Below are 26,799 nucleotides of genomic sequence, written 5' to 3' on the forward strand. Positions count from 1 at the left end.
GAGTGACTTCTGAAATACAGCATTGTTTTCCATATTCAGCCAGTATACTTCTGGAATTGCACTTCCAAAAAAAGTCAGTCTTTATTTCTGTGAAGAACATTGTGATACATCAACACTTTGACAAAGGTGCTATTTTAGTACATAAGGTAATAACAGGAGTGAATAAAACACATATCCCTGAAATAAAATCTTTGCACTGTTAGTACAGAGGGAAAGATACAGTAGAAGGAAACATGCAAGGAGGGAGCTTCTCTCCTCTTATACCTTGGAATTGACCTAAGGAAGCCCTTTCCTTTAGAGCTCCAGGAAAATGACAGAATCTGATAAGAGGCTAAGCTATGTGTAACTCTGTGGGAATAAGTAGGTGGAAGAGAGACAGAATATGACAGTCAACCTACAGACCAGGCTATTCTCTGGAAGGCAGAAGTAATAGGATTTTATTCTGTATGGGTAGGTAATCTCTTACCTTATTCAATTTAATCACCCACAAGTAAATGTGTGATATCTGGAGGCTAATAGCTAAGAGTTACATAAAAGACTGTAAGACTGTAAAGTATACTTACCTACAAGGTGATTTATACATAAATAATACCCTAACTTGGTAACTAGAAATTGCTCAGACTACTATTTTATCAAGGATTTCCCAAATGCCCAATATTTCAGTCAGAACTAAAACTCATATTTACATTCCTATTGGCAAGAAAAACTATGTCTATTTCAACAGTATTCAACACTGGTCATCTTTCAACTAGTTTTTCAAAATGCAGCAGAAGAAACAGGACCCCCAAGGATGAGCAGTGTTGTGATTTAACTGCAGAAAACAGCTAACAATTAACAAAATGTTCTTTAAAGCCAGGACTCATTAAAAACACTTTACATCATTATCCAGTGCCCATATCTATTGCTGGTATTTGACTTCTCTTCTCCTATAACAAATAACCACAAAGTTAGTGACTTAAAACAACACACACTTATTATCTTGTAAGACAATAAATTTCATAGGTCAGAATTCCAACACCAGTCTCACAAGGTTAATCTCAAGGCATACCATTCTGAAGACTCTAGGAAAATTTGTTTCCAGTTTCCAGAAGAAGCCTGAATTCTTTGACTTCTGGCCCCTTCCCCCATCTTCAAAACCAGTGTAAGATACATGGCTCTGACCTCTCCCACCTCCTCTTCCATATCTGAAGGACTCTTGATTAAATGGGCTCACTTGGATACCAGGATTACTTCCTTATCTTAAGGTCAGCTGATTAGTGGCCTTAATTCCAAATACAACCTTAATTTTCCTCTGCCCTGAAACCTAACAAAGTCACACACCCCAGGGATTAGGAAGTAGCTACCTTTGGGGTTAGTATTCTACTCACCAGATACATAGATAGATAATGCTACTTCACCTCTCTTCTTTTCTCATTTATAAAATAGACATACTAGTAACCATCTCAAAGGGTTGTTGAAAAGATTACATGAATTAGTATTAGTACTAGTCACATAATGTACCAGCTATTTCATACCAATTATTTCAACTTTCTTTTTTCTTATTGTGGAATGTAATTTCCAAAAACCTGTCTAATTCAGTACTGCTTATCCTTCTAGGCCCACCTTTTGCATGAAGGTACCTTAAGTTCTAGAAAACCACATTGTCTAATTAGTAGGTACAAACCACATGCAGATACTGAGCAACTGCAAAGTCATTAGTCAGAACTGAGATATACTAGAAGTACATACTGAAGTTTGAAAACTTAGCATGTAAAAGAATTACCTGTGGAAATGATAATACTCTGTGCTGCATTCAACAAAATAAATTTTATTAAAATTAATTTTACCTCTTTTTACTTTGTGTGTGTGTACATGCACATACATATGTGCTAGGGAATAAACACAGGGTTACACCCCCAACCTCTATTATTTTTTTAATATTGGCCAAATTGTATTGTTATGTTGTACACATGAATAAATATGTAACTACAAATCCCACCATTATGTACAAATGCAATGCATCAATTAAAAAAATGAAAACAAAACAAAAACCTGTGAACTACTTCTTTCTAAAATCCCAAATGTTAATAGGATGAAGTAGTAAAAATGGTACCTATGTTCTTAACTCCCCTACTTTCAACTGGGACTGGGTCATGTGATTATGGAGGCTGAGAAATTCTAGGATTTGCAGTTGGCAACATGGAGACCAAGAAGAGCTAAAGTGCAGTTCCTAATCCATGTCTAGGGCCTGAGAACCAGGACAGTTGGTGCAAGTTACAGTCTAAAAGATGGCAGGCTGGAGATCCCAGAAGAGCTGATGTTTCAGTCTGAGCCTGAAGGCCAGACCTTAACATTTAAATCAGTAAACGGAATAAAGATTTCTCTACCTAATATGGTGACCCTTGTACAATCAGTTGAAGAACTGAATAAACAAAAAGGGCTACATAAGGGAACTGCTTCCTGGCCACCTGAACTGATACACTGATCTGATTTAAATGATAATGTCGTCTAGAAATGCCCTCACAGACACACCCAGAATTGTTTAGCCAAATGTCTGGGCACCCTTCTGTCCAGTCAAGTTGATGTGTAAAAACAACCATCATAGTCAACAAAGTGTACCCCATTTTCTATAACTGATGTATATCATATCTTGGACATTTAACCAAGGAAGAGATTAAGCCTCTTGTCTTGACGCAAAGTTTTTCAAGGGGAAATAACTAACTACACGATTCATCTCTTCTGCTCAATATTTCCAGTTTCCTTTATTCAATATGTTTCCAGTTTTCTTTCTTCAATATGGCTGAAGGCATCTTCTCCAGATGAGCTTGACTTTGCTCAATCATGGAGTACTCACTAACCCATCTTTCTGTGGATTAATTATTAAGATCTGAGACACTGGAAGTACACTCCTAGGGTCCAAATTTCATCTCTAGTCAACCACTCTTTTTGCCTTTTTAATGTAACTACCAGAAAATTTCAAATTACATATGTGACTCACATTTGTGGATTACATTACATTTCTAGTGAACAATGCTGCTCTACACAGATTAACTATCTCCATGGTCTCAGTATTTAGTTTTCTTCCCTAACACAGTACTATGTCAATCTGCTTTGTGCTGGAGCAATCTGTACACATGTTGTCTCTCCAAACAGACTGGGAGCCCTTGCTGGCAAGGGTCATGAATCTTTAAATATCAGTAAGATCCATGGTAATTTTATAATGAACATTTGTGGAACTACAAAGAAAGGGAAGAAATTACCCTGCTAATGTGCTATCTGAATACATTATTTGCTCTACTATAAACCAAAATACCCAGGTGATTTGTCCTTTTGGAAGCAATTTTTTCTTGGGTAAAAGTCAGGATTAGGATGGGGGTCGAGGGAGTTTTATGAAATAACACCCAGGCTTAGCTGGCCCACCTATAACCCCAGCACTTGGGAGGCTGAAGCAGGAGGACTGCAAGTTTAAGACCAGCCTCAGCAACTCAGTGAGGCCCTAAGCAACTTAGTGAGACCCTGTCTCAAAATTTAAAATAAAATAAAAAGGGGCTGAGGATACATCCTCTGGATAAACCCAGGGGTGCTCCGTAGTAAATCACCCCTGGGTTTAATTCCCAGTTTCAAAAAGAAAAAAAAAAAAAAACAAAAAAACCTCAGGCTTATTACATACAATGTATTCAAATATAATCAACTCTGCACTATCCTATCCTATTTTGTTTTTTTTTTTTAAGTGGTAATTATAACCCACAAAATTGTTCCATAATCTACTAATGACATGTGACCAAGTTGGAAAAGCACTTCCCTGATGGGTTAGAAGCAGACCTTCCTGGTTAAAGACAAACCACCTTAAAGATCTACATGACACTTAGCACTCCTCTGCTCTCATGGCTCCCAACAGGGAGGGACCAATCCTGGGGTGAGCCATGGCCCTGCACGGCCATCGGCCATCGGAGAAGGCATGCAGACTCACTTATCATGCAGTCTTCACTCAAACAGTCTTCATACTAGGGTTGGGGACAATGGAGGACCCCACAAAGTGTTCAAGGACCCATGTCCACTCCTATGAGGTGCAAAGACCAGCTCTGTCTGGCTAAGAAGAGTTGGTCAGAGCTAAAGGTACACAGGAAGAGAGAGTTCATGATAGTGTTAAGGGAAAGAATCTAAGAACTTGCAGTAGAGTATTCTGGCATACCTGGGAAAACATCATCAATCTCAGTGTTATGAATATTAAATCATACTAGAGAGAGAGAATATCAAATACCAGACAGGTATTTTTCTTAAAAAAGAATCAGGGGACAAGAGAGGGAAGAAAAACTGTAAAAGACCAAATCTTCCAGGACTTCACAGATTTTTACTGCTTTAGGGATCAAGACTTGGGCAAGAGGCTAAAAAGAATTCACACACACACACACACACACACACACACACACACACACACACACACAAAGAGGTTGGGAAAAGGAAGAAATTACTGGCCTGAAAACAAAAGAGAATAATCTCAGAGTAATGAGGGGGAAATAATAGAAATTAGTAAGAAATCTCCTTTCATAGGGAGGTTTGATAGGAAGGAGTCACCAAAAATACTGATAGACAAGGTTAAGTCCACAAAGCCTGGGACATATGCAAGCATAGAGGAGCTCTGAAGCAAGTCTTTCATTTAAGACAGAAAGTGAAAGCAAGCTTTGCTAGAAGTGAAGGAATCTCTGAATAATGAAGAAGAAAAAGGAAAAAAAGAAGTAGAAATAAAGACATCCTGAGGACAGCTGGTAACTGCACTGAGTTCAATTAGAAGGTTACATCCTAAGGAGAGTAGAAGGTCAACTCTCCCTGGGGTCTAGTGGGTTTTGCCACTTCCTCCCTAGGTGATCTTATAACTTTGGAAGAGGTTTAACACCTCAGTGCTTCTGCCCCTCACTGTAAAATGAAGATAACTACACCTGCTTCAGAGGCTTGTATAAGGGTTACTGAAACCATGAACAGTGTGACTGGAATATGGTAGGGAGTCCATCTTTCCCCTCATCTCCTAACTTTACCTTTCTTCCTTCAGCCCCACCTTGCAATTCATAATTTCCTCACTTTCACCTGAAATGACAGAAACTACTTTGATACTTAGTATAGGAAATTTTTTGTTTTTATCAGTATTTTATAATTGTATTTACTGTGATATATTCATATATGCCCATAACATAATTTGTTCCAATTCCTTCCCCAGCACTTTCCCTTGCCCCCCTCCTCCTTCCCCGTATGTAGGACTTTATTTTTTAAGATGCTAACATAAATAATTTAAAAGTACTACTTCTGAATGATTACTCCCGCCTTCCCCTCAGTTCTAGGGACTAAACCCAGGGGAACTCTATCACTAAGCTACATCCCCAGTTCTTTCTATTTTTTATTTTGAGACAGGACCTAATTAATTTGCTGACCTTGAACTTGCAATCCTCCTGCCTCAGTCTCTCAGTCTCTGAGATTACAGGCCTATACCACCATGCCTGGCTGAATAATGACTAATTTTTAAAATTATTTTTACAAATTAAATACAAATAAAACTCTCCATAATGGACTGGAAATAGTTTCAGGATAAGATTTGTAACACAAACCTCTGAAGAAAACCATAAGGGACAAAGTGCTTTAGTTAATGAGGAGACTTTGCAATTAAATTCTCAATCCTAAATGAACAGGTGTATTTACAAGTCAAGTAGAATTAGTAAAACAAATGCTGCACACCTCATGAAATCGCTTCCGAAATTTCTATTCAAGTATTGTGGCCCCACCTGGGGAGCTCGCTGTAGTACTCACTAAGATCATTCCTGAACGTTCCTCAAATGCTGTTTCTTCCTATTCAACTTCTGTCAGTAAATGCACTGCCTATAGACCCCATTTATTCATTTCAAGTAGATACATTACTAAGAAGAGTTACTCAATGAAAGAAGCTCATTATTTAAATGAACCCTAGAGCAAACATTCTTACAGAATAAAAATCACCTATTAATTTATCATGTTTTAAGATCTGGATTTTCATATATGAGTTAAGTATGTCCATTAAAAGCACTAGCTAGATATACAAAAAAAAATCAGTTTCAAATATTAAAAATACAATGGCACTTCCTCTTGGAAAGAAACAGATAAAATTTTTTTAAAAGAAAATGCATATAAAACAGATTTTTAATACTTCTTAAGAATACTTCCTCTCCAAGTGTTTCCTAGAGACAAGCATTTTCCTACTGTGTATGAAATTTATTTCTGTTATTTAATCCACTGCCATCTCTGTAACGCAATCAATTTTTTAATTCTGGATTTTCTAAACAGCTAAGTAAAATTATTGTCTAATAAACATAAAAAAGTAAAATAACAAAGGACTCAACTTTATTTTCACCTTCTACTCTACAAAAGAAAATGAACAAGAATATAGAGAGAAAATAATAATTTCCTAAGATCACAACAAAAAAGGTTTCAAGTGCCAGAGATGGGACTGAGGCCCAGTTATGACCAACATCATTCTTTAAAATAGTTACTTAACTCCTTAATCATAATTTAACCACGTAGCTTCCATTAATAACTACTGTAAGAGAATAATCAAAGAAATGTCAGGATGCTTAAACTAATTTAAAGTAATTTTTCTAATTTTAAAGAATGAAAATAATGGAAAGAAAATGATAGAAAGTTAATAAAGTCTTCCCAAGAGAAGTAAATGAGTTGGCTATATGTATCCCATGTAACTATACACTGACCATCACACATTTTAATGAATTTCCAGCTAATACGTTTCTATGTTTATAAAAGGCAAATCATTTTTCTTAAAAAAAAAAAAAATAGGAGAGATCCATTATTTTTCTTATTCAAAATGTCACTTATTTAGTCATTCATTATCAAGCACATAAAGTACTGTACATGAGCTACAATGGTAGGTGCTGGGACACAAAAGACCTCTATGATACTGTTCCCATCACCAGCCATCTCATCTCAGTCTTTTTCACATAAAACCCTTTATTCAACCCCTTATCTTCTCTCCATTGTTTCTTTCACCTTGATTCTTTAACCACTTTCCACCCTTTTTCCTCCAAAGTCCACCTCTGTCCTACCTCAGACCACTGTGTTTATGCAGAACAGCCCAACCAACAAGTTTTATTCCCTAAAGACTTCCATCCAACTGACCATGATTCTGCCAGTCTCAGTTTTACCATACTCCTCAGGAAAACTCTGCCTGACTCCTTTGGGCAAACCTTGTTGCTCCCATACTAGAAGGGACTCTTTAAGACTTTCACAATCAGCCCTTCCTTACTGGTTTGTTTCCACTCCTACCTTCCTCTCCAGGCTGCAAGAATCCAGAAGGTAAGAATCATATTCATTTTCACCACCTAGTAATAAACTTGGCTTATAGCACCCAATAAATGTTTCTAAGGATGAATGCATGAATGAATATATAATCATATTCAACTCACAGGATTAACAGTAAAATAAGATTCTACTGGAACCATCTGTCAATACTGAAATTTTTCTTAATAGGAAAAGAGCCAGGAGTGGTAGCGCACACCTGTGAGGTAAGCCAATGGAGAATAGCCCATTTTCAAGTGCTTAAATGCCCTTTTAGATCACAAATTTATCATCTATCTTTCTCTACATCATGAGTTTGGAATTTTTTTAATATTCGAACAATATATACATTAAGGGGGTTTTCAAGATGGCGGCCTAGAGGGTGGCTGCATTACGTGTTGCTCCAGAACTCAGGATTCAAGAGAGGAGATATTGAGATGCTTGGGACCAACTCAAAGTAGCCGGGTGACTCTCACCCCCTGGGGGGGCATCCCGGATGGGACGGGGGTCCCGGAACGCAGGAAACTTTGTGAAGTAGAACTGCCGGCGAGACGCCCCTCCCCCCGCTGGAGCGCCATAGAGGAGGCCGGTCGGCACAGCGCTGGGACTCGGAGCAGCCACTGGGGCTCCGGCGGCTGCCCGGGGGAGGAGAGGCGGGGAGAACTGTGTGGACTCAGGACACCAGGGCCTGCCCTGAGGAGGTGGAGAGGAGCGTGGCCACTTGGATTCGGAGAGACTGCGCCAGAGCTGCAGGCGGTTGCCAGAGGAGAAGCCGCGCGGCGAGCTGGTTGGAATCAGAACGACGCTTCTGAACCCCGGGGCCTGCCCTGAGGACGAGGAGGAAGAGGAGCAGCCGCTTGGATTCGGGCGACTATACGGGAACTACAGGCGGTTGCCAGAGAAGGGGCTGCGTGGCGAGCTGTTTGGACCCTGACCACTTCTGAACCCCGGGGCCTGCCCGGAGGAGTAGGAGAAGGAGGAGAAGGAGCGCGGCGGGTCCTTTGGACTCGCAGTGACTGCATTAGCGCTCCAGGCGGCTGCTCAGAGGAGAAGGCGAGTGGTGAGTTATTTGGTCTTAAAGTGACAGCTCCTGAACACAGGGGGGCTGCCTGGAGGAGAAGCGTGGTGGGACGCTTGGTCTTGAGGGACCACACCAGAGCTCCGGGCGGTGGCCCAGAGGACCCGTGCAGCGGGTCACGTGGATTCAGAGCCACTCAGAGGGACTGCTCCTGAACACCCGGGGGGTTATCTGGAGAAGGAGGAGGAACGGGCAGGGTCACTTCGACTCGGAGTGATTGATTGCCCCGGGCTACGGGTGGTTGGTGGGAGGAGGAGGCACGAAGTGAGTTTCTTGGACTCCTAGTGACCGCACCGGCATACTGGGCAGCTGTCTGGAGGAAGAGGCCTGTGGCGGGTCTCTGGGACTCAGAGCGATTGTTCGGGGCCACAGGTGGCTGCTCAGAGGAGGGGCCACGCAGCCAGGCGATTAGGTGCAGAACAGGGTCCCAGGATCTAGGAGGCTTCTGGGTGGAAGAGCCGCACAGAGACAGGCTTAGGGCGGAGCGAAGGTTCCAGGCCTATGGGCAAATTCTCTGAGGAGGGGCAGCCTAAGGAGATTCATCTGCGAAGGGTGAGGCTCCCAGGCCCAGGAGGTAGGGCCGGGCCCCTGGAAACTTTGCAGAGGAAGGCAGCCCAGCCCAGGCAGTAGATGTAAATTGAGGGGAACCTCTAGGAGGAAACTGACCAGCGAGACCTCCCCACCGGGTGAGTCTTCCCTGCTGGGTGAGGTTTCCCACAAGGACGGTAAAACCAGAGGCTCAGGCCCAAACAGGCCTTGCCTCAGCCCACAGCCTAGGTCCCCTTTGGATGACCATTGGTCAACAAGTGGAGGCACCTCTGCCCACTAGCAGGGAATATACCCCACCTGAAGGCCACCACTCCTAGAGAGGCAGCTTCCTTGTGGAGCACCGCATTATCAACCTCCTCCAAGACTTCAGCCTACTGAAGGCTAAGAGGGGATATATATAGAAATCTTCAGGGTCATTGTAAATCAACAGAGGAAATCTGCAATATCTCAGCGGTCCACTGATATCTGAACAACATGAGAAAACAAGGAAAGAAAATGCTGCAAACAAATCTAGATGTTACATCAATAAAACCCAATGACAGCATGGCAGAAGAAATGACAGAAAAGGAGTTCAGAATGTACATAATTAAAATGATCAGAGAAGCAAACGAGGAGATGAAAGAGCAAATGCAAGCATTGAATGATGAGATGAAAGAGCAAATGCAAGCATTGATTGATCGCACCAATCGACAGTTAAAAGAGCAAATACAGGAAGCAAAAGATCATTTCAATAAAGAGTTAGAGATATTGAAAAAAAACCAAACAGAAATCCTTGACATGAAGGAAACAATAAACCAAATTAAGAACTCCATAGAAAGCATATCCAATGGGATAGAACACCTGGAAGACAGAACCTCAGACATTGAAGACAAAATATTTAACCTTGAAAACAAAGCTGAACAAACAGAGAAGATGGTAAGAAATCATGAACAGAATCTACAAGAACTATGGGATATCATGAAAAGGCCAAATTTAAGAATTATTGGGATTGAGGAAGGCCTAGAGAAACAAGCCAAAGGAATGAACAACCTATTCAATGAAATAATATCAGAAAATTTCCCAAATCTGAAGAATGAAATGGAAAATCAAGTTCAAGAGGCTTACAGGACTCCAAATACACAAAATTACAACAGACCCACACCAAGGCACATTATAATGAAAATACCTAACATACAAAATAAAGACAGAATTTTAAAGGCTGTGAGAGAAAAGAACCAAATTACATTCAGGGGGAAACCAATACGCATATCAGCAGATTTTTCAATCCAGACCCTAAAAGCTAGAAGGTCCTGGAACAACATTTTTCAAGCCCTGAAAGAAAATGGATGCCAACCAAGAATCTTATACCCAGCAAAACTTACCTTCAAATTTGACGATGAAATAAAATCCTTCCATGATAAACAAAAGCTAAAAGAATTTACAAAAAGAAAGCCAGCATTACAGAACATTCTCAACAAAATATTCCATGAGGAAGAGATGAAAAACAAAGAAGCAAATCAGCAAAGGGAGGAATTATCCTAAAGGAATTGTCAAATAAAGGAGGAAACAAGTTGTGTCAAACAAATAAATAAACAAAATTTTAAAAATGAACCAAAAGACCGGGAAACCAAATCATTTCTCTATAATAACCCTGAACGTTAATGGCCTGAATTCATCAATCAAAAGACATAGACTGGCAGACTGGATTAAAAAGAAAGATCCAACAATATGTTGCCTGCAAGAGACTCACCTCATAGAAAAAGATACCCATAGATTAAAGGTGAAAGGATGGGGAAAAACATACCATGCACATGGACTCAGCAAAAAAGCTGGAGTATCCATCCTCATTTCCGATAATGTGGACTTCAAGCCAAAGTTAGTCAGAAGGGATAAAGAAGGTCATTTCATACTGCTTAAGGGAAGCATAAATCAGCAAGATATAACAATCATAAACATCTATGCCCCAAACAGTGGCTCATCTATGTATGTCAAACAAATCCTTCTCAATTTCAGAAACCAAATAGACCACAACACAATAATACTAGGTGATTTTAACACGCCGCTCTCACCACTGGACAGATCTTCCAGACAAAAATTGAGCAAAGAAACCATAGATCTCAACAACACAATCAATAATTTAGACTTAACGGACATTTATAGAATATTCCATCCAACCAAGAGTGAATACACTTTCTTCTCAGCAGCACATGGATCCTTCTCTAAAATAGACCATATATTATGCCACAAAGCTAATGTTAGCAAATACAAGAAGATAGAGACACTAGCATGTATTCTATCAGATCATAATGGATTGAAGTTAGAAATAAATGAAAGAGTAAAACACAGAAACTATTCCAACATCTGGAGGTTAAACAATATGCTATTATATGATGAATGGATAACAGAAGATATTAAGAAGGAAATTAAAAAATTCTTAGAGGTAAATGAGAACAAAGAAACATCATATCAAAACCTCTGGGACACTATGAAAGCAGTACTTAGAGGGAAATTTATTTCATGGAGCGCATTTAATAAAAGAAGTAAAACTCAACAAATAAACAACCTAACACTACAGCTCAAAGCCTTAGAAAAAGAAGAACAGAACAGCACCAAAAGTAGTAGAAGACAGGAAATTGTTAAACTCAGAGCTGAAATCAATGAAATTGAAACAAAAGAAACAATACAAAAAATTGACAAAATAAATAGTTGGTTCTTTGAAAAAATAAACAAAATTGATAAACCTTTAGCCACACTAACAAAGAGAAGACGAGAGAAAACCCAAATCACTAAAATTCGGAATGAACAAGGAAATATCACTACAGACAGGATGGAAATACAAAACATAATTAGAAGCTATTTTGAAAATCTATACTCCAACAAAATAGAAAATTTCGAAGACATCAACAGGTTTCTAGAGACATATGAATTGCCTAAACTGAATGAGGAGGACATAAACAATTTAAATAGACCAATTTCAAGTACTGAAATAGAAGAAGTCATCAAAAGCCTACCAACAAAGAAAAGTCCGGGACCAGATGGGTTCTCAGCCGAGTTCTACAAAACCTTTAAGGAAGAGCTCATTCCAATACTTCTCAAAGTATTCCATAAAATAGAAGAGGAGGGAACCCTCCCAAACTCATTCTATGAAGCCAATATCACACTGATACCTAAACCAGACAGAGACTCATCAAGGAAAGAAAATTTCAGACCAATATCCTTAATGAACATCGACGCAAAAATTCTCAACAAAATTTTAGCAAATCGCATACAAAAACATATTAAAAAGATAGTGCACCATGATCAAGTGGGTTTCATCCCAGGGATGCAAGGTTGGTTCAACATCAGGAAATCAATAAACGTAATTCACCATATTAATAGACTTAAAGTCAAGAATCACATGATTATTTCAATAGACGCAGAAAAAGCATTTGATAAAATACAGCACCCCTTCATGCTCAAAACACTAGAACAAATAGGGATAGTGGGAACATTCCTTAATATTGTAAAGGCCATTTATGCTAAGCCCATGGCTAATATCATTCTAAATGGTGAAAAGCTGAAAGCATTCCCCCTAAAAACTGGAACAAGGCAGGGATGCCCTCTTTCACCACTTCTATTCAACATCGTTCTTGAGACTCTGGCCAGAGCAATTAGACAAACCAAAGAAATTAAAGGGATACGAATTGGAAAAGAAGAACTCAAACTATCCCTGTTCGCTGATGACATGATTATATATTTAGAGGAACCTGGAAATTCCACCAGAAAACTCTTAGAACTCATAAGTGATTTCAGTAAAGTAGCAGGTTACAAGATCAATGCCCATAAATCCAACGCATTTTTATACATAAGTGATGAATCTTCAGAAAGAGAAATTAGGAAAACTACCCCATTCACAATAGCCTCGAAAAAAATAAAATACTTGGGAATCAATCTCACAAAAGAGGTGAAAGACCTCTACAATGAGAACTATACAACACTAAAGAAAGAAATTAAAGAACACCTTAGAAGATGGAAAGATCTTCCATGTTCTTGGATAGGAAGAATTAATATTGTCAAAATGGCCATACTACCTAAAGTGCTATACAAATTCAATGCAATTCCAATTAAAATCCCAATGACGTACCTTACAGAAATAGAGCAGGCAATTATGAAATTCATCTGGAAGAATAAGAAACCCAGAATAGCTAAAGCAATCCTTAGCAGGAAGAGTGAAACAGGGGGTATTGCAATACCAGATCTTCAACTCTACTACAAAGCAATAGTAACAAAAACGGCATGGTATTGGTACCAAAATAGAAAGGTAGATCAATGGTACAGAATAGAGGACACGGACACAAACCCAAATAAATACAATTTTCTCATACTAGACAAAGGGGCCAAAAATATGCAATGGAGAAAAGATAGCCTCTTCAACAAATGGTGCTGGGAGAATTGGAAATCCATATGCAACAGAATGAAACTAAACCCATATCTCTCACCATGCACGAAACTAAACTCAAAATGGATTAAGGACCTCGGAATCAGACCAGAGACCCTGCAGATTATAGAAGAAAAAGTAGGTCCAAATTTTCATCTTGTTGGTCTAGGACCAGACTTCCTTAACAGGACTCCCATAGCACAAGAAATAAAAGCTAGAATCAACCACTGGGATAGATTCAAACTAAAAAGCTTTCTCTCAGCAAAGGAAACTATCAGCAATGCGAAGAAAGAGCCTACAGAGTGGGAGAATATCTTTGCCAATCATACTTCAGATAGAGCACTAATCTCCAGAATCTATAAAGAACTCAAAAAACTCTACTCCAAGAATTCAAACAGTCCAGTCAACAAATGGGCTAAGGAAATGAATAGACACTTCACAGAAGAAGATCTACAAGCAATCAACAAACATATGGAAAAATGTTCAACATCTCTAGTAATAAGAGAAATGCAAATCAAAACCACCCTAAGGTTCCATCTCACCCCAATTAGAATGGCGATTATCAAGAATACGAGCAACAACAGGTGTTGGCGAGGATGTGGGGAGAAAGGTACACTCATACACTGCTGGTGGGGCTGCAAATTAGTGCAGCCGCTATGGAAAGCAGTGTGGAGATTCCTTAGAAAACTTGGAATGGAACCACCATTTGACCCAGCTATCCCACTCCTTGGCCTATACCCAAAGGACTTAAAATCTGCATACTACAGAAATACAGCCACATCAATGTTCATAGCTGCTCAATTCACAATAGCCAGACTGTGGAACCAACCTAGATGCCCTTCAATCCATGAGTGGATAAAGAAACTGTGGTATATATATACTATGGAATATTACTCAGCCATAAAGAATGATAAAATTATGACATTTGCAGGCAAATGGATGAAATTGGAGAATATCATGCTAAGTGAGATAAGCCAATCTCAAAAAGCCAAAGGACGAATGATATCGCTAATAAGTGGAGGTTGACACATAATGGGGGGGAGGGAAGGGTTAGTGTTAGGGTTAGGGAGGGGGGCAAGTATAGAGGAAGGAACTACTGTATAGAGGGTAAAGAGGGGTGGGAGGGGTGGGGGGAAGGGAAAAAAATAACAGAATGAATCAAACAACATTGCTCTATGTAAATTTATGATTACACAAATGGTATGCCTTTACGCCATGTACAAACAGAGAAACAACATGTATCCCATTTGTTTACAATTAAAAAAAAAAAATATATATATACATTAAATCTAATATACATTAATATACATTATAAATCTAATATACATTAGATTTAACCCAAAAAAACACATGGAAACTAAATAACAAGCAGGTAAATGTGATATAGATTGCCCTGCCATGCATTCCAATACATTCCCTAATTTCAGCCATTCCCCCTCCACCTTCAGTAATGTCACATTTGTAAAAACGACACTATAATCTGATAGTTCTTGTTAAATCAACTCAGGTTTTTAACTCAAATACCAACTTAGGAATCTTTCTATACCATAAAAATTTATGAAATCACAGGTTTGATTCACTAATTATATGTTTTTAATATATCTTAAGTATATATTTAACTACAAAAGTAAAATATGTTTATTTGTAAATCACTTAAAATTCTACTGAGGTACATAAACCAAGTACAACACAGCTCTACCTGTGGTGGCCAATGCCCTGGGTAACTCAATCTGGCACCTTTCCTACGTCAGGGCCATTCCCCTTTTAACCTAAGACTCTGTACATGGTTTATGCCTTTCTCTGGGCTCTCTGAATCCACTTGGTATTGAGGTTCATTCATATACTTCTGATTTTTAATATTTATACTTAATTTTCTGTGTTCAATAACCAAGACAGGATAACTTTATAAGAAGGTAATATGACCTAATCACATGATGGAGAGCTGGCAAACTTTTACTGTTACTTTTCAAATTCTTAGATTTACCAAGAATGAGACAACAACCTTCTCCCCAACTGATTGTGCTTAAAAAATAAAAAAAAAATCTAACATCCTTAATCTTCAAGTGATTCTAAAAATATAAAATTAAATTACAACTAAAATTACAAAAAAGTCCCAAAAAGATAGTTTCCTTTTAATCCAATTCACCCACAATTAAATTTGACTGCAGTAAATATTTACACATTAGCATTACCAAAGCACTAATTTTAATTTAGATTAAAAGAATATCAAAGAGTGAACTGGAGTTGTTCAGGCAAGTGGAGCACTTGCCTAGCATGTGTGGGGCATTGGGTTCAATTCTTAGCACTGCATATTGATAAACAAAATAAAAGTCCATCAACAACTAAAAAAAAATGTATATAAAAAAAAAAAAAAGAGCCAGGCGCAGTGGTGCACAGGTATAATCCCAGCAGCTTGGGAGACTAAGGCAGGAAGATTGTGAGTTCAAAGACAGCCTGAGCAACTTAGTGAGGCCCTAAGCAACTCAGTGAGACCCTGCCTCTAAATAAAATATAAAAAAGGGCTGGGGATGTGGCTCAGTGGTTAAGCACTCCTGAGTTCAATTCCATATACCAACAAAAAAAAAAGAACATCAAAGAAAGATTTATTCATTTATGCATAATCACTAAAATAAGATTATGACCAGAGGATGTCTGCTCCAGGAAGAAGGAACAGATCTATTTTTTCCTATTTCTATTCCTCCCACTAAGTACAGCTTCCTGAATGTTACATAAAAAAACAAATATTAGGGGGCTAGGGGTATACCTCAGTGGTGGAGCACTTGCCTACCATGTGTAAGCCCTGGGTTCAGTCCCCCAGCCCTGCCAAGAAAAAAACAAAAGATAAGACAACTCTGAAAGGCAGAGAAAGTAGACCAGCAGGGAAACTTGGAATCTGAGGAATGGCACAATGGTGAATTCCCCAGGTTTATTTTTCATATTTAACCCAAAGTTGGAGCTAAGAGGCCAACAATCTAGAAAGGTCAACAGGGCAGACACACCTCACACACACACAAAAAAAGGTCCCACAAAATCTTTTGTTTCTAGAAAAACACAGGAAAAGGCAGCTTAAAAAGAGAAAACTTCTAGACAATAACTAACCAAAGGTTACATAAAATCCCATGGTCTCACTTCTACCTGTGCTAGCAGAGGCTGAAGGGCACTTAGACCTCGACTCTCATGGGGATGAAGTGAAGTACTCCAAACCCCCTGCTAATTATGTCAGAGAACAACAAGAAAGAAACCAAGATGCTCATCCTCACTGGCCAGGAAGGAGTCCTTAACCCCCACGGTATCTGAGGAGACCACGTAGGGAGCTTGGGCTTCCATTCCCACCCAGTAGTAATGAGGCTCCTCTCCCTGTCTGACAAGGATATGTCAGAGAAGAACTGATGGTAACCACATGAGGAGCTAGAACTCCCACCCCATCCAGCAGGAACAATAGGCACCCATCACAATCAGGTAATAAGAGAGGCCATGTAGGGAACCCACACTTCATTATTGACCACCTTTCAATAATGAGGCAGCACACCTATATCCTGCTCAAGTAGCATCAGAGAAAGCACACTAAATTGGAAGGCCTGGATAAGATCCACATTTTTAAAAGCATGAAGAAGGAAAAAACAGGAAGATCTCAAACTGGATTAAAAAAGACAATCAACAGTCAAATCAAGAAAACAGAATTGTCAGAATTATCTGGCAAAGCTTTTAAAACAGCCACAATAAAAATGCTTTAACAGCAAAATATATATGCCTAAAACAAATGGAAAGATAAAAGACAAGGCAAGGAAAACTTCTCTGCAAAGAGAGGACATAGTGAAAAACCAAATAAAAATTTTAGAAACAAAAAATACAATAACCAAAACAAAAAGTACAATGGATGGAATCAACAGCTGAATAGAGAGGACAAAGGAAATTATCAGTGAACTGGAAAATGGAACAAACAAATGAAATAACCCAATCTGAACAACAGAGAACACAGACCAAAAACGAAAACAAAAAAGAAAGAGAAGAAAAGAAATCCTCAAGGCCTACAGGACTAAAACAAAACAAAACAAAAATCTAACATTCCTTTTATCAGCATCCTGGAAGGAGAGAAGACAGACAGCAGGCTGAAAAGAAAGAAAGAGAAGAAAGAGAAAAAAGAGAAGAAAAGAGAAGGACAGAAGGAAGGAAGGAAGGGAGGGAGGGAGGGAGGGAGGGAGGGAGGGAGGAAGAGAAGAAGGGAGGGAGGGAGAGGGAGGGAGGGAGGAAAATTCACATAATTGGCAATATAAATGTACAGATTCAAGAAACTGAGTGAACTCCAAACAGAATAAAACCAAAGATCTCCATGCCAAGACACATCATAATTAAAATCCTGAAAACAAAGTAAAATTTTGAAAATAGCAGGAAAGAAATTATAATTTAACTGTGGGGGGAAATCAATTTGAAAGACAGTGGCTTTCTCATGAGAAACCATGAAGATCAGAAGAAAGGGCATGATATTTCTCAAGTGCTGAAAGAAAAGAATGTAAACCCAGAATCCCACAACTGGCAGAAAAAAAAAGTCTTTCAAGATGAAGGAGAAACTGACATTTTCAGATGAAGGAAAACTAAGAGAATGTCACAAGCTGACCTCCTCTAAAAGGATAATTAATGGAAGTTCTCTCAACAAAAAGGAATAAAAGGAAGTAAACAGGACACCAGGAAAACAGAAAGCTGCTTAGAACATCAGGAAAAAAAAAACTGTTGCTACTGTATTAAACACTTGAATTTTATAAATTGTATTATATTTAATGACTTTGCTGAATTCTGATTACCTCAAATAATTTGTCACTTCTGGATAGTCTATGTAGGTACTATATGATCAGCAAATCATGTCATCTTTAGAATTTTTAATATATTAGTCTTTCATAATTCACTACCTTTCAGTTGTGTTATTTAAAAATAGTCTTCTGGGTAATATGAAATAATCACCATACAACATTTATAAATTACATTTAATTAATATATTAAATTAGGGATTTGACTCTTTTCTTGGATCATTATAAATATGATTGGAAAAAGGATTAGAAGACACGCATATAGTTGAAGAAATTATACACAGATAAAACTGAAAAAAGATTTCATAAAATACCCACCTTTACCACATGTGTGCACTACTCTATATCCTATTCTATTTTTGTCAGTGTTAATGACTATCAAATTGATTTCATTACCTTCAATTGGAAAAACACTGCCCTAGATCCCCTTGATTACCAACTTTTAAAATGAATGCTGCTAGATGCTTCAATTCCTGCACCTGTTTTTACATTTAAGTTCATATTAGTTATAACACTTTAATTGTCAATGCTTAATGGGGAAAAAAAACAAGTCTTAAAACTAAAGTGGTATGCTTGCACAAAGTGGAAGGCAAACCACTTAAGTCAAAGTATAGCTCAAAAAGAGAAAAAGGTGATGAATTGAGTCTTTACACAACGCATAATAGCACAAGAATGTTGAAAACAATCTTCCCACTTAGGAAGGATGCTGATAATGGGGGAGGCTATACATGTGTGGATGTGTGGGGAATGGAGACATATGGTCAATCTCTATGCCTTCCTCTCAATTTTGCTAAACTTGTAGACCTAGAAATGGTCTAAAAAACTAAAAAACAAAAACATAAAGACAAAAAAAAAAAAAAAAAAAAAAAAGAGCCTAATTCTCAGTTGAGGTATATTATTCCAATAGTGAGGAACATTTTATTTTCAGTAGCAGAACAACATTCTTTACAATAAACAACTACTTATTTATATTAGTTTGACTTGAGTCTTATTTACATTTGATTGACTTGATTCTCTTTTACCATACTGCTGTAAAAAAAGGTATAAAGTAAAGCACTAGGTTTTAAGTTTTTAAATATTTAAATCCTGAGGTAGTTAACAAAAATCATTTTTCCTTTAAAATACACATTTTCTCACTTATATATCAAACACATTGCCTCTGTAATTTTTTAAGTTACAATTTAACAAATGTAAAAGAAAAAACTCTAACACAAAATAATAAACATCCGTAAAAGGAGTGGGTAGGCCAACTTTGAGAAACATCAATATAAATTCCCACTAGTGCCCAGCCTCCTCAATGAAAAACTCCAGTATTCCTCTTTGCCTTAAACATACAAACATTTCAACAAATACTCACTGAGCATCTCTTATATGTTAGCATGTGCCTGGCCACTCTTCATCCACACACACCTGACTTTCCAGCTGACCTGCAATTCCCTTGTTCCATTCTGTGTTCACACTCCCCAGAATGCCCTCACTTTATCCAGCCTCACTTTCCCATAAAATTTAGGGGTGTGATATTCATATCAGTATGCTACTCAGTGTTTAGAACAGCATTCTTCATTTACTTAGCTCCTTAATACCTCAGAATCATATTGAGATGACCTCATATAAGCCCAAGGAATTGAACTTATTAAATTTGATAGAACAAATTGGAACATTGCAATTACTAAATTGGTACCATTAAGTACTGGCCACTTAATAACATTTCATATTATTAACCAAGTTAATGAGTAAAACCTCCATTTTCCCCCATCCTTCAAAAAGACTTGGTATTTTTTAACTAATACTGAACTCAAATAATAACATTAGAAAGAAGTTGGACTTCAGCCAACTAGTCCACATAACAGCTCCTATTAAGAACACAGTCTCACAATATAACTTCAATTTGAAACTAAAACTAGTAAACATTTTCCATTAAGAATTTGAAAATCAAAGTACAACAACAAAAAGTGGTAAGTAGTCTCTAGTAGTTAAATTAATAAGAATACAAAATTAAAATGTTGCAACAATAATATCAAGTACCTGTCATCATAAATGACATTCAGATGATTCGCATTTTCAATATAAAAACATCATGTTAGGTAATGGTTTGAATTAAATCATAGATGATGTGATTATTTCAATAATGTAGCATTTCAGTGCTTTCTCTAAATCTGCAGTATACAACCCTATCTTTGAAGAAACACTGACATGTTCAAGCATTTATTTCAAAGGTCAGATTGCTAACTGCAAGACATTCTTTCATAGATCATCAACTGGTTAGAGCTAGTATCTACTTGAGCAAAAGGAAGTCTAGTAGAACAAAGGAAAGAGAATGGGAGAGAGGAGGGAGAAGAGAAGAGGGGAGGGAGTACAAGAGGGAAAGGGAGGGATCATGAATCAAAATTGATTTCCATGCATGTATGAGTCTGTCGGGATGAACCTATTATGTATAAAGCTATAAGAAGCAAGAAGCAAGAAGGAGGAGGAGGAGGAGGAGGAGGAGGAGGAGGAAGAGGAGGAGGAGGAGGAGGAGGAGGAGGAGAAAAGCTAGCACTACTACATGTGATGTAGTTTCAGTGAAATGTAACAGTCAATATTGTAAAAAATTAATTCACCATTATCAGTGCAACAGATAAATTATAACTATACATCCCTGCCTTGTCCTAGTTCTCTACCCAAATCTTTATGCCCTTCCTTTCTGTTTCCATTCTTCCTCCTATTCTCAACTACGGGCATTCCCCAAGCCCCTTGATCTTATTCTTCTCACTGTATACTTTTCCCTTAGAGGAAGTATTCAGTTTCAAAAATTCAACTATGCCCAAAACCTTACTGACTTTCCATGAAGAGTCCATACCCACTTCTCTGGATTTCTTCCTCCGGGACACTTTCTTCCTCGATTCTCAACATGAAAGTTTCTCCCTTATCAGGAAAGTCTCATCATTGTCTTCATAGTTCCCTATTGTTAACCCGTGTGCCTCAGAGTTCATACTGTTTGCATTCATACACAACATGCCTTTTTTCCTCTCCTCTTCCAATTCCAAGTCTTCCACCCTGCAAATGTCCCCATCCAAGCCCACCTCCTCCACAAAGCCTTCCTTGGCTAGATCACAGTGCCCAGGATCCTCTCATTTCTCTAAACACAATATTGAGAGTCATCTGCTGTGTTTAACCTTACTTACCTCAAAAATCAGTTTATGAAGAACTAGTAAATATTAATAATATTTATAAATAACATTGTTTTTGCTTTTTATCTTTCCTCTCAACTAGTTTTATAAAACATCTCTAAGCTAAAGTAATCTTAACTGAAGTTAACGCAGCGCTCAAAATCATGGCTTTCCATTTTCTCTTTATATATCTTTATAACAAATGGAAGAGTAGCAAAATAGAATGACTGATTCCCTCAGACCCTATGTGAAATCTTTGAAACACATTTTACAAAGATAAACAACCATGGTTTATTACTATTTAGAAATAATAATTCTAGCTTAGCTTACTATGATCTTGTAATACTTGTTCTAAATTACAATGTAATAGTGAGTAAATAAGTCTCAGCCCTGTAGTGCATGCTGGTAATCCCAGCAACTCAGGAGGCTAAAGCAGGAGGATCACAAGTTCAAGGTCAGTCTCAGCAACTTAGTGAAGCCCTGAGCAACTTAGTAAGATCCTGTCTCAAAAAAACAGAAAAGCCTTGGCTGGGCTGGAATTGTGGGTCAGTGATGGAGTGCTTACCTTGCATGTGTGAGGCACTGGATTCAATCCTCAGCACCGCATAAAAATAAACAAAAATAAAAATAAAGGTATTGTGTCCAACTAGAACAAATATAATATATATATTTAAAAAAAAAAAAAAAGACTGGGTTGTAGCTCAGTGGTTAAATGCCCCTGGATTCAATCCCTGGCACTGGCACTACACTAAAAACGTCAGTCAGTCTATACCTTAAGATAGAAAAATAAATGTTAAGTAAAGTTTTAGTGGTCTTTTAAATTGCCATTCATAGAACATAAAATCCTTTGGAGACCTCTTGTGGTTAATGTTAAGAATAAAAAAAAAAAAAAAAAAAAAAAAACAAAAAAAAAAAACACTAATACTTCCGGATATTCAATTTCTTTTGTCTTTCTCACATAGCTTTAATACATACGTCTTCGATATTAATAAAACATCAACCAGTACTGATGAAAACTTCTTTTTACCTTTAGGTATACTGCAGAAGAAAAAAAGAGGATTCTAGGGGTTCTAAGATACCACCAAAAACAAAACATCTTGTATACTTGAAAATTCAATGCTTTACTGTTTATTGGTAGTAAATATGGCAAAATTCTGGCAAGTTATATATTTCATACCTACTTAAAACTATTCCCTATGCACCTGGCTAAACTCTTTTTATTTTTAATTTGTCTGAGAATTATGGCTCAGATTGATAAAGCTAAACTTCACGGATGCTACATGGAACCACTAGTATTTAGAAGGAAAATTATGGTAGGATTTTACCTCACAGAGTAAAGTAATATAAAGAAAAAGTGACCAACATGAAATAGAGATGAAGTACTTTCAGAACGGGGAAAGAACTCTTTAAGTATAAAATAAAGGAATGTGACTAGAGACATGGAGGACTTAACTGGTCAAGATAGTCTATTAAAAACAACGCAGAAACAGTGAACTCAAACATAATAAAAATATTTTTTTAAAAGAAGTGTCAAAATTCTTTTAATTTTGAAAGAGAAAAATCCAAAGGATATAAGAAACAGCTATAGATAGGAACTTACACAATTACACCATAAAGAACCATGCACAGAGAATAAAATAAGAAGGTCCAAAAAACTTATGACAGAAGTTCCAGGAAAGAATAGGGGAGAGGCAATGTTAAAAGAGACGAGGGTTGAATCACCTTTACTTATAAAAACTTATTTAATCCTTACAGCAATCCCATGAGGTAAGCACACTTACCACCCCTAAAGAAAAGGACAATAAAGGGCAATACTGTTGAGTAATTTACTCAATCACTAAGAGAAGAACCAGTTTCTCAATCTAATCCTAATCATAGGAGTCTGCACTGTTTGACCCTGTGATTTTTTTTTTTTTTTTTTTTGGTGCTGGGGTTTGAACCCAAGGCCTTGTGCATACAAGGCAAGCACTCTACCAACTGAGCTATATCCCCAGGCCAACCCTGTGATTTTTGAATCTCTACTGCTCCACTCTGACCATAGATATAAATTAGCTGTAGATAGATACTCCATAGAAATACCAACTTTTGACTGCTAGTCAAATAAAACTAAAATGAACAAAGGATGTAAAAAGAAAAATTATAAAGAATGAAAATTTACATACAGTTACTAAACAGAGGAAAAACTACAAACTCCCAATGCTAACCAAAGAAATACAAATCAAAACAAGACAGAAGTAATCATTGTTTGGTAAAATCCATATATAACATCCAAAATGTCTCTGATATGTTAAATTCAGGCTTCTGTATCTCATGTGAGAAATGGACTTTTATGTATATCATCAGACAATGGTTCCTGTCAAACAAAAATTCAGTTTTGGCAATGTCTTTACTGTGGGGTTCTTTGACATTGTACTGAATTTTGCCTTTATTATTCTGTAGAAGAATAATAAAGTAGAAGTAGAAGAGAGAAAATGAGCATGATAATGCAACTGATCAAATTTAATCTCTATTAATCTAAGTCAATCAAATACTCAGTTATGAAGAAAAATGAAGCCAAACATGAAATATCAAAAATATAACTTTAGAAGACCACTTCTGAAAAAAAAATTTTAGAGATTTTATTAATTATTTTAGCTTTCTAAAAGTAGTACCCCTTGTAAATTTATTATGTGACTTTTAATTATTCAAGTTTGAACACAGAAAAGAATTAAGAACAAAATAAGGGGACCGAATGTGGAATTTTTCACCTATGTGAAAGGTTAAGAATATTTAAATGATTACCCCCAATGTTGGCATGGGTTCAAAGAATCCTCTAATGCTATACTGGTGGAAATATAAATTAATATTATTAATCCTAAAAAGCAATCAAGAGCTTAATAAATATATAGTCATCACCCCCTGACTTAGAGATTGTACTTTCAGGAATTTATCTTAAGGAAATAAAGATGCACCACACATACAGAAGACATTCATCACAGCAATATTTGTAATACTGAAAGAAAATGAATACAACATAACAAAAGGAAGATAGATAGACTATTTATACAACTAAGTGTTGGGCAATCATTTTGCCTTCAAGAGTACCTACTGAAATATTAGCACATAAAATGATGTTTACTAGGATTTGCTTCAAAATAAATTAAAGACAGAGGGAGATAGATGAAAAAAGTCCAGCTCCAAATTGAGAAGTGTTGAAGCTGGTTGATGGGTTCATGAGTAGTCACTATACTATTCTGAATAATTTTATATGCTTGAAGTTTTCCAAAATAAAGAAAATATATGGGGAGTTTTAAGTAAAACAAACAAACAAACAAAAAGAACCAGGATACCAAAATGATTTTGCAATACAAATCCAAGTTCATAAATGAAAAAAGTGATACATACACACATATGTGTGTGTATGTGTATGTGTGTGTGTATATATATATATACACACATATATACATAAATAATACACCAAAATGTAGTTATCTCTGGGTTATACGATTTTGACTTATTTTATCTTTCTTTTTGTAACTCCTGATTCCTTCTAAATGAACATATGTCTGTTTTATAATCAAAAAAACAAACTATGAAAGCTACTTTGTCAGAAGTTACATTCAAATAGAAATTAACACTCAACTTTAAGGACAAAGAAACATATGGAACTTCACTTAATAAATCACTTTGATTTTCTAATGGTTTTGACAACTTATTAAATGAAAATCCTTATGAGCTTTCTTGTCTAGTTCTAAAGTCTAATACCTCAACATACAACTTCCTCTTCACTCAAGCCCCAGGCCAACTTTTTGGTCACTTTACCACCATGCTGCTCTCCAGTGGCAGTACAGAATCCCCCACACAGAGTTACCTTCATGTTTGGTACATAATACATCATGCCTCATGAATATAGTTAGGTATGTACACACTTGCCTCTCCTACTGGGTTATCAACTGTGCCAGACACATATCATGACCACATTTTCTTTCTCTTTAGCCACAGTACCCAGTACACTAATTCATAAATAAATCATGTGATCTTAGATATTATAAATAAAACTACTGGACACAGCCCTGAATTGAAACTTACAGCACAGATAAAGAATTTTCAAAACTACACAAGCTTTCTGAAAAATGAACCCTACCTCCAGAACTGAAGATTAATCACCAAACAATATACTGAAATATCATACATCCCTTAATTACCAAATGAGAGCATTAAATAACATCAGAAACCCCTTTAAAATTATCATATTCTATTGTCCAACATTAAACAGATTTTCTTTTGGAAAACTTCCATTACTTTGAAATACAATTTTGAAATGGAATTTATAAAAATTATATTTTAAAAAACTTATTTCCATTTTTTTCAAAGTTACATTGAAATAAAATTTTTATAGAAAAAACTATTTTTAACAACTCTAACAGTTTTTGCTTTGCTATTAAATCTAAGTTTCAGAATCATTAGCTTCAAGCAACATGCCAACATACCTAATAGCAGTGACCCTGTGGATGAGCATCTCTGTTTGCTCTGACAAGTCTGATGGAAGTAGCAGCTCCACGGGCTGCAGGCTTGATATCCGAGTCTCCAGCTCTGAACGGGAAGCAGAGTCCTGGAAACTATCAAACACAACCTCACCTGTGGCTGGTTGCACTCCCTGAAAACAAACACAAATGTAACATCACGGACAATACATTTTCTTCCGGTTATAGCTAAACACATGCAAATAGTAAAGATGATACACTCCATTTTAAAAGTGTCTGAAAATCTGTGTATTCTTCAAGACTCTTCAGTAAGTCAGAGTCCCAGAACTAAAAGAAACTACATGGGAGTTTCAAAAGACACCCTGAGTACAGGCCCGAGACCTAATGCACCTGATGGAGTGACTATGAGAAGTCACCAAACCCTACTTGGGTCTCAGTTTCCCTCTCCAAAATGGAAATGAACAGCCTATTTCCCTCATAGAGCTATTGTAAGGATCAAGTCAAAAAACATGTAAATGCTCAAGAAACTATAAGGTACTGTACAAACAGCAGCTATCATCACAGATGTAATAAATGATATGGTCCTACTAATCTGACCACCAAAATGTTCAAAAATATACTTAATTATATAGACAAATAAATAAAAAGCATAATTCTCATGAACCCCAAGTGGATAGTCTATCCAGTGAAATAACCATGACAACTTAAATATACCCCATCACCCCACGCCAAAAAACAAATAGGAAAACACTACCGTTTAGAAGAGGTAAAAAAAAAAAAAAATGTCAGGGCTGGCTCAATGGTAGAGCACTTACCTAGCAAGTGTGAGGCACTGGGCTCAATCCTTAGCACCACATAAAAATAAATAAATACAATAAAGGTACTGTGTCCATCTAAAACTAAAAAACATTTTTTTAAAAAGGTCAGGTTACTTAGCCGAGGTCCCAGAGTAATAAATGGTGAATTCAGACCCACACAGTCTGATTTCCAAGGCCACACTCTTACACACTGATACTTACGAGATACACAAGGTGAGTTACAGCTTCCTCTGGCTATAAGGAGGGAGATTCAC

The 26,799-nt window shown here is 37.1% G+C and overlaps 1 protein-coding gene across 4 annotated transcripts in view; it reads right to left on the reverse strand.

Moving 5' to 3' along the window:
* Positions 1-26,799, reverse strand: part of MSH3 (mutS homolog 3) — a gene marked incomplete at its 5' end in the record, with an annotated part of 207,246 nt that overhangs the window by 155,752 nt on the left and 24,695 nt on the right. For all 4 annotated transcript variants that reach the window (XM_079145550.1, XM_079145548.1, XM_079145549.1 and 1 more), the window contains one exon: positions 25,734-25,900. In XM_079145550.1, coding sequence (XP_079001676.1) covers positions 25,734-25,900 — 167 coding nt within the window. The remainder of the gene's footprint in view (positions 1-25,733; positions 25,901-26,799) is intronic.

This window comes from Sciurus vulgaris (genome assembly GCF_902686455.1).
Source record: "Sciurus vulgaris genome assembly, chromosome: 6".
NCBI classification, from domain to species: Eukaryota; Metazoa; Chordata; class Mammalia; order Rodentia; family Sciuridae; genus Sciurus; species Sciurus vulgaris.